Source organism: Prunus avium, chromosome 6, assembly GCF_965620075.1.
Source record: "Prunus avium chromosome 6, drPruAviu1.hap1.1, whole genome shotgun sequence".
Taxonomy (NCBI): Eukaryota; Viridiplantae; Streptophyta; class Magnoliopsida; order Rosales; family Rosaceae; genus Prunus; species Prunus avium.
The window spans coordinates 36817310-36826822 of NC_142289.1; the positions used below are offsets into that span (position 1 = coordinate 36817310).

General features: G+C 40.5%; 1 protein-coding gene across 4 annotated transcripts; it reads right to left on the reverse strand.

Annotated features, from left to right (window-relative positions):
• Nucleotides 1-4986: 4986 nt before the first annotated feature.
• LOC110754801 (uncharacterized) lies at nt 4987-8570 on the reverse strand. Of its 4 annotated transcripts, XM_088254371.1 has the most exons (8): nt 8115-8570; nt 7904-7987; nt 7113-7257; nt 6541-6896; nt 6355-6404; nt 6155-6252; nt 5787-6071; nt 4987-5677 (listed from the first exon to the last, which is right to left on the reverse strand). In XM_088254371.1, exons 7-8 carry the CDS (start codon nt 5994-5996, stop codon nt 5159-5161), a joined length of 729 nt encoding a protein of 242 aa, XP_088110497.1. In that variant the 5' UTR covers nt 5997-6071; nt 6155-6252; nt 6355-6404; nt 6541-6896; nt 7113-7257; nt 7904-7987; nt 8115-8570; the 3' UTR covers nt 4987-5158. The 4 variants fall into 4 exon arrangements, with proteins under 4 accessions (XP_088110497.1, XP_088110494.1, XP_088110495.1 ...); XM_088254368.1 differs by having other exon boundaries at nt 6355-6896; XM_088254369.1 differs by having other exon boundaries at nt 6355-7257.
• Nucleotides 8571-9513: the final 943 nt, after the last annotated feature.

Here is a 9513-nt window from a genome sequence, read left to right on the forward strand (position 1 = left end):
ACCAGTTCGTGCCTTGTTCGAACATGGTGATACTGCCTATGATATATGGGAGGCTGCTCGGAAGACCTATACTGTGACTCAGAATAGTTCTCGTTTGTTTCAACTCCGACGGCAATCCATCCTTATAGGTCAGAATGGTGAATCCGTGAAAGTGTTCTATGAAAAACTTCATGCTATCTGGCAAGAGATTGATTGTCTACGTCCGCATGAGTATAGTTGTTCTACTAATGGGGCTCGTCGTCTGAAAGAAATTGAAGCCGATCGAGTTTATGATTTTCTTGGCGGGCTTGATCCACCGTATTATGGTGTTTGTAGTCGTATTCTTGCTCTTAGTCCTGTTCCACCTCCTCTCGAAGCCTATGCCATGGTCATGGAGGAAGATACTCATCAGTCCGCTATGCTTGGAGGGGGATCGCTGGCTCTCAAGGTTGACCCAGCACGTCAACGACCGGTCACCCAGCACGACGCAACCGGTCGCTCTCCGTCTAGGAAGTTTGGATCTTCTGCTGGATCTCGTCCTTCCGCCCCTACCTCTACCTCTCTTGAAGGTCCGCTTAAGTGCCGCCATTGTAATGGGAATCATTACTCCGAGAAGTGTTTTAAGGAGCATGGTTATCCTGATTGGTTTGCTGACTACAAAGTTCGTATGTATGGCCCCAAGGCCACTTACACTGTGACTCCTGATGAGGCCCGTCCTCCGGCTCCATCTGTAAATCTATGTGCTTCCGATACTATGCCAGATATGGGTTCTACTACGTGGATAATTGACACTGGTGCTTCTGATCATATGACTTATAATGATAATATGTTTGATGAGTTGTCGCATAACCCCCGTGACCCCTATATTACTAGTGCTAATGGTTTACCTTCCCCAGTTACCGGTGAAGGTACCATCCATCTCACCCCTTCTTTACCCCTATCTCATGCCCTCTTGGTTCCCAATATTCATTGCAATTTATTATCTGTTGGGCGTTTACATACACTTAACGCTTCTGCTACCTTCTATTCTACCCATTGTTTTTTCCAGGATCTCAGGACTCACGAGAAGATTGGGCATGGTAAACGGATAGGGGGGTTATATTACTTACAGTTGCCGGCTGCAGCAGTTCGTGATTGTGTCGCTAATAAAGCTCTGAGTGGCAATGTCAAAGACAAGCAACAACTTTGGTTATGGCATCGTCGCTTAGGACATCCGTCGTTTGGTTATCTTAGACATTTGTTTCCTTCGTTATTTAGTTCGTGTGATGAGTCTAGTTTCAAATGTGAAACTTGTGTAATGGCCAAGAGCCACCGTACTGTTTTTCCCTCAAGTAATAATAAAGCTGCTGTGCCTTTTGAGTTAGTACATTCTGATGTCTGGGGTCCTGCTCGTGTGACTTCTCATGGTTTCCGTTGGTTTGTTACGTTTATTGATGACTGCACTCGCTTAACATGGGTATATTTTATGAAGAATAAGCATGATGTTGCCTCTATTCTTCCTGATTTTTGTGTCATGGTGTCTACTCAGTTCCATGCTCGTGTTAAAGTTTTTCGCACTGATAATGGCGGTGAATATGTGAATCATACCTTGGCCCAGTTCTTTCGTGATCAAGGTATCATTCACCAAACTACCACTCCATTCACATCTCAACCGAATGGTGTGTCTGAAAGGAAGAATCGTCAGTTACTTGAAGTTGCTCGCTCTCTGATGTTGGATATGTCTGTTCCCCATCATCTTTGGGGACATGGTGTCTTGGCCGCTGCCTACTTGATTAACCGTACTCCTAGTCGGGTTCTTGATTTCAAGACTCCACTTGATATGTTGTGTGCTCTTACTCCTCCGGTTTCGGTCTCTAAGTTACCTCCGAAGGTGTTTGGGTGTGTTGCGTATGTTCATGTCTACTCCCATCAACGGAGTAAACTTGATCCTTGTGCTCTCCGCTGCGTCTTCATTGGTTATTCTACTACTCAGAAGGGTTATAAGTGTTATCACCCGCCTACTTAGAAGGTACATGTCACTTTGGATGTCACATTTCATGAAGAAGTACCCTATTATGTTTCTCCCTCCTCTCCAATTCAGGGGGAGAGGGGGAGTGAATTGAAGAGTTTCGGAGTGGAAAATATGGAATTTTTTGGAACTGAAGAAGGAATTTCTGGCGAACAAGAAGCGACCGGTCGCAGCGAAGAAGCGACCGGTCGCCAACGCATCTGTGATGAAAATGACCGGTCGCACATAGGAAGCGACCGGTCGCCTGCCTTGACGAAACAGTATAGTACCGATACGAGCAAAGCGACCGGTCGCAGTGATCTCACGACCGGTCGCGAACGAATCTGCCCAGGAAACGACCGGTCGCACATAGGAAGCGACCGGTCGCTCGCGTCGACAAGCGACGATAGTACCGATACGAGTGACGCGACTGGTCGCCAGGAAAGCCACGACCGGTCGCCCGATGAAATTTTTGGTGTTTTCGAGCCTCTCTCAGAAGGACATAACAGTGATATTGGCGACTCTCGTACAGATGAAATTGATAATAGACCCCCCTCTGCCCTGCCATTGCCTCAATCAAGTTGTGATAATGAGGTACTTTCTAGTGATGTGCCTACCTATTCTTTGCCCCCACGTACTACCCGTGGGAAACCTAAAGTGCAATATTCTCCTGATATACATGCCAAGTCTAAATATCCCATTAACCATTATATGTCAACTCATCATTTATCTAAGTCATATGCATCATATTTGTGTCAATTATCTAGTGTATGTGTGCCAACTAAGTTGCAGGATGCTCTTTCTGATCAAAACTGGGTAGATGCAATGCATGTTGAGATGGAAGCCTTGAACAAGAATGCTACTTGGGAGTTAGTTCCTTTACCAAAAGGAAAAAAGGCAGTTGGGTGCAGATGAGTGTTTACTTTGAAGCACAAGGCTGATGGTTCCATTGACCGTTACAAGGCAAGATTGGTAGCAAAAGGGTATATTCAGACATATGGAGTGGATTACACAGAGACTTTTGCTCCAGTAGTTAAGCTCAACAATGTACGCGTACTCTTATCCCTAGCTGTTAACCATGACTGGCCGCTGCTACAATTTGATGTCAAAAATGCATTCCTCCATGGTGACCTCAAGGAAGAAATATATATGGATCCTTCGCCGGGTATCCCTGTGACCTCTAAGGAGGGTGTGGTGTGCAAGCTACGGAAATCCTTGTATGGATTAAAGCAGTCTCCAAGAGCGTGGTTTGGAAGATTCGCTGCATCCATGAAGAAGTTTGGGTATGTGCAAAGTAACTCTGATCATACTTTGTTTCTGAAGCGTTATAAAGGTAAATTGACGGCTTTAATTATTTATGTTGATGATATGATTGTGACTAGAGATGATCATGTAGAAATACAGAGTCTTCAGAAGTATTTGGCTTCCGAGTTCGAGATGAAATCATTAGGTGATTTAAAGTATTTTTTTGGGATTGAAGTTGCCAGATCTAAACATGGTATTTTTCTATCTCAAAGAAAGTATGTTTTGGATTTACTTGTAGAAACTGGAATGTTGGATTGTAAACCAATTGATACCCCTAGTGAGCAGAATCATAAGTTGGGGATATATCCCGATCAAGTTCCGACTGATAAAGAACGTTATCAACGACTTGTGGGGAAGTTGATTTATTTAGCTCATACCCGTCCGGACATTGCGTATGCTGTAAATATAGTGAGTCAGTTTATGCACTCTCCTAGTGTAGATCATATGGGGGCTGTGACTCGTATTTTAAGATATCTGAAAGTAACTCCTGGCAAGGGGTTAATTTTCTCCAAGTATGGCCATACGGATGTAGAAGGGTATACAGATGTTGATTGGGCAGGTTCAGCCACAGATAGGCGTTCGACATCTGGGTATTTTATGTTTGTAGGTGGCAATCTTGTTACGTGGAGGAGCAAGAAACAAAAGGTGGTGTCTAGATCTAGTGCTGAGGCCGAGTATCGGGGAATGGCCCATGGTGTATCTGAGTTACTATGGTTGAGGAGATTGTTGAAAGACCTTGGTTTTGGGCCTAAAAAATCCATGGATTTATATTGTGACAATACGGCTGCGATTGCAATTGCTCATAATCCTGTACAACATGACCGTACAAAGCATGTGGAGGTTGATCGAAATTTCATTAAAGAAAAGTTGGATGCGCAGATTGTGTCTTTCCCCTTCATCCGTTCAGAGTATCAGTTATATGATGTTCTTACGAAAGCTGTTTCTACAAGTATCTTTCTCAACTCGCTTGACAAGTTGGGCATGCGTGATGTCTTTGCTCCAACTTGAGGGGGAGTGTTAGCGAGATATCCCTATTCTATTAGGATATTGTTTTATTTATAATTAGGATACCACTTATTTTCCTAGTTTAATCCTACTAGGGTTTACATCCTGTATTATAAATACCTCCTTTTGGAGAATGAAATATATCTGAAAATATTCTACCCATATTGTTTAACTCATTAGTCCCACCAGTTTTAACTCAAAGTTTATTCTCAAGTCTCCATTAAGGTTGCACCAAATTTCAGTTTGTATATTTGTTTATCCAAAAGGATCCCAAAAATCTGCTTCAAATATTTGTTCTGTAGACAAGTTCATATAATTCCAAATGTATACACTTGTATAAAACACCTATGTAATTTGAATATGAACTGTACGCCATACGACTAATTGCATTGAAAAGCCAATCAAAGGATTTAGCAGAAATAACTAGATTCAAAATTAAATCTTGCTAAACCTCAAACAGTATTTCTTTGGTCTATAGGATTAACTTCTCGTAACCGGCATTAGTAAAGCAGGGCAATTTCTACTCTTATCAAACTCATGAGATCAGAAGTCACATAAACTGACTACCAACACCTCAACTACAGAGGGACCTATATTCAATTAAGAAAAACCTATATTGCCAAAAGACAAAATTATGAATAAAGATGCTTAATATTTTATTAACACAGCAAAGAATCATAATTTCTTATAAACTCTAACTCTGAGCCCGCATTCTATACGAATAACTAACACTGCATTCTATAATGCATTAAGTCACCAAACATACATGCCAGCTGAAAAACAGGAGGAAAAGTTAGATTTCTCCCCTCTTTCCTTTTGAATATTTTGTTTAACAAACCAAATTAAACAAATGGGAAGCAAACAAATTGTATGATGGATGGATTAATTTCCTAGCTTTTTCCCTCTTCCTCTCAACTTTCCAAGCTCTACAAGCAGAGTTAAAATGGCCTCACACATTTCTGAGGCATCATCTTCACTAGGATTCTTTTTCCTTGTGGAATAAACCATCCAGGCATGGTCAAGCTTCCTGTCTGGTGCCACCACAACCGAACCTGGAACTTGAGCGTCACAGCACGTCACCAATCCGCCACTCTTCTCCCCATACCTGAGTTGTAGAAGAAGTGCAGTCACAGCCATTGCAGCAGATAAAGGAATCACTATAGGCAGCTGGCGTCCTGCTTGAATGATTTTATCTGACTCTTCTTGAGTTCCAAAATTTGGTAGGGGCAGCCAGGGAAGTTCGGCATGTGCTATATGTGTCATTGTAGCAAACATATCAGGGGCTATGCTTGCCTCAGAGTGGAAGGAAACCAGAGGAATTTGCTCATATGGCAGCTTGGGCTTCATGATGAACTCCTTTCGCTTCTCATGAGTAAGATCCTCCAGTGCCCAAATGTCACCCTACAATGCAAATATGAATTGAGATGTTTCCAAACACAACTTATAATTCTCCACTTGTTTAGTACACACACAAAGGACTTTCAACAAGCTCAGGCATTGGTGCTATTACCTTAATTAGCTTGCATATCAAAAGTTCCATGATCCTGCGGGTTTCTTTGTCTGCAATCTGGCCTTCGCGAAGAATATCAGAAGCCAAGGGAGTGCCACCGTAGGGGCTCTGTACCAGTGCTAAGCCAGCAACTTTGTCTTTCAAATCACACCAGTAGATTGACAATGCAGCTGCAGCATCAACGCCGCCCTTGCTGTGCCCCAGCAGCATCACACGCTTACCAGATCCCCATTAAAGCTCCTTGATGTATTGCTTGAGTTCCGATGCATTGTGCTCAACAGATGCCTTCATCCAAGAAAACATATGAAAAGGGAAGACAAATTTCACAAAACTCTGTCAGCAATGATCACAGAGTAATGACTCATTACCTCACTGTGAATTTTTGCAATATGGCAAGCTAGACCCATCTTCGAAAAGAATTTCTTTGTTCCAACAAAGTATAAGGGGCCGTGATTGCTATAGAGGCCTGGAAAATCAAAGTTCCCATAACTATAGGTGCCACAACGCTAAATGTGGATTGAACAGTGGAGAAGAACAAAGTCCAAAGGGAAAAATAAATTTTCTTTACCCGGAATATGCAGGTAGACAAATGAGCTAGGCAATGTGTGCTCCCCATTCCTGAAGTATATAGCATGACATACAAGCAATAGGAATATACAAGAATAGACTAAACAGATATGATAACAAAATTAAACACAGTTCCTTAACAGGTCCAACCATCTAGTGCAGTGGAGCTATTATATTAGCTTGGTACCTTATTCCTGCAAGCAATTCCAAGAATCTTGCTGTACCATCCTTTAAGCACAAGGTCTGAATCAAACTGAGAAAACTAAAGATGCCAAATTGAAACTTCAAACCCCCATAACCTTATTCCTTATGTGGGATAACATAAAAAAGAAATAAAAAAAATCGATAAGCTAATTATAATTTCTTAGCTAATCTTGATCAAGAATAAGAAAGTTACAATAGAGAAGTGATACAACAAACATACAGAAAAAGTAGAGATAATTTGCAATAATGCACAATCATAAAGTTGAAAAGTACTCACTGCGAGAGGCATTTCGGACGTTTCATTTTCAATATAGACATCACCCATTAATACTTCGAATCCTGAATTATGCAACAAAACTACTAAGGTGATACAACAAGACAACTTAAAAGGACGAAACTTTGACACAATCGGTATATAACAATAAGAACCCAGATGAGTAAATCAATCATACGATGAGAAAAACACAACAAATCAACCCCATTCTTTCAACGTACTGAACTTAAGTAACTCATCATCAAAACAAAATGTAATAAAGATATCAGATAGCAACTTACAGTCAAAGAAGGACAATCTGCAGAACCCAGAAACAGCCTGTGGCTCAGCAGAAGCAAAGCCAATTTAATTTATAGAGGGAAGAAGAGAAGGAACAAAAATCTGCAGACCCCATTTCCAAGGAAGTTTAAACTTGCTAAACATGAGCTGCCATAATTTTGAATCCCATCAATAAACATAGAAGAAAATGAAGTGAAAGAATAGACTAAAAGAAAGTGGCTGCAGAAATGTGTCTGCAATGACACAATATTGCTGGGGTCAAAAGGTGGTGCATCTGATACAGTTCTTGCTCGAAATATCGGCTTCAACGAAGAAAATGGCAGTAGAACATACACAAATAGTCGAAAGATCAAAAAATAAGTCAAATGCAAATAAGATTGAAGTGAAAACTTTCAACACAGTTATGCAGTGTGTGACTCAAATAACAGCTCAGAACAAGGCAAGAACTCTACGCAGGATGAGACTTCCAAGCCTATGCTTCAGATCACAATGCACATATGACATGCAGCAAACATAAACTCAAATACAAGAAACGAGGTCGGTTTTAAAAGTGAAGAATTCCTGCACAATCACGGAGTTAAGGAGAATGAAGAGGCAAATAATGCAGGGGCTGATAATCATGATTAACTACATAACCTCAATGATTTTCAATCTAAAGACTCAAAAGCCAAAAATACAGACAACAAATAAAAAGAAACCATGGAACAAACAGAAACTAAGAAATCCCCTAGCATTGCACCGAATCCTTGTGAACACATATATGATAAAATTTACGGATTTCCAAAGGCATTACCTTATCATAGTCCTTGTTCATTGCTTCCCAAATCATTCTTTTGAACAGTGCCGCCGCCTGCTTGCTGTTAAGGTACCCAACAACCTACAAACCACAAGCATCATGCCTTCCATGTCAAAATTCCAAAAATAAAAAATTGAAGCAACAATCATATGCAAATCCAAATCAAAGACAGCACTTTACAGATAAGTCTAGACCAAGCACTATATACCAAGTGGCTATGATGGAAGTGATCTTGAAGAAAGCTGATGGATCATGGACACATGAAACCAGAAGCAGCTGAGAAAGCATAGACTGCAAAAGAAGCCAAAGGACGCTGAAAGAGGCCACTGTTGTTTCAGACTTTCAGTCAATCGCAGTGTTCGAAAGATCAGCCTAGGCGGGCGGCTAGGTGGCTAGGCGGTCGCTAGGCGGGCTTGAGGCGGCTAGGCTGTCGCCAGGAAGGCGCGAGGTGGCTACGCAGTTGCTAGGCGGTTGCTAGGCGGGCGCGAGGCGGCTAGGCGGTGGCTAGGCGGGTGCTAGGCGGCTAGGCGGTGGCTAGGCGGGTGCTAGGCGGCGGCTAGGCGGGTTGGGTCTTCTTTCGTTGCCGAACCCGGAGGACGAAGCAGCCGAAACCAAATCGAAGCTTGAGTTGATAGAGAAGGGAAATGGCTTGACTGCGAGTGCAAGTTCCGTACTTTGCGAGTGCAAGCTTCATGTTCATCTGGAATATATTTAACGGGTATAGCCGCTCGGCTTTACCTTTAAAATATTCAAATGTCTTTGAATCGGCAATAAAGAAACAAGGCCTTATTGGATATTTTGGACGACAAAATGTCAAATTATCAAGGATAGTTATCCTTCTTTTATTTGACACAAGTTTTCAACCATTAGATTAGAGTACAATGGCTAAAATTAAATAAACTAATTATATATATATATATATATATTTTTTAATATAATGATATATTGTAATTAATTTTTTTCTTGACTTTCCCATTCCATTTGCTCTCTCCATATTAATATTTAGCTTATTTTTTTATATACCCTCTGAAAATGTATTTGAGTCTCAATTTGCCCCCTGAATAAGAACGAATCCATGTACAAGCTAGTACGGTGTAAAATTTTTAAAATACTAAACTTAGTACAAATTTTATAAGCTAATCCTACTCCAAAAAATATTAGCCCACAATCTCTTATCTTATTCAGTCATCATATTGCCATGTGTTTTGCCAATCAAATCGAGTTCTCATGTGCATGATGTACCCAATCATATTCATAACTCTAAAACAATACTTTGCACTTCTCAATACTCGTATCAGTCATATATTGAATATAAATGAGCCATACACTGAACTCCCTCTAATTCAAGAATCAATTTGTATATTATTGGCTTAAACTATATATATAAATATTATTTCTTAGTCTTTCTTAATTACCTTAATTAATAATTATGTTTTAAGTATTATTTCTTTGGTAAGTATTTAAATATTTTACTCATTTCATAAATTACTTAATAAATAGTAATTAATTATTTTAAATTATTTTGTGGACTTTTTAAAAACAAAACAAAATTTATATAAAATTAGTTTGTGGACGTTATAGCCATTCTGCGTTGGATTGCTACACTC

Excerpts from the sequence above, each read along its gene's own strand:
- LOC110754801 (XM_088254371.1), bottom strand. The coding sequence starts at position 5,996 with ATGCTGCTGGGGCACAGCAAGGGCGGCGTTGATGCTGCAGCTGCATTG. Across the intron at positions 5,678-5,786 it reads TGATATGCAAGCTAATTAAG|GGTGACATTTGGGCACTGGA; the intron begins GTAATAGCACCA and ends TTTGCATTGTAG.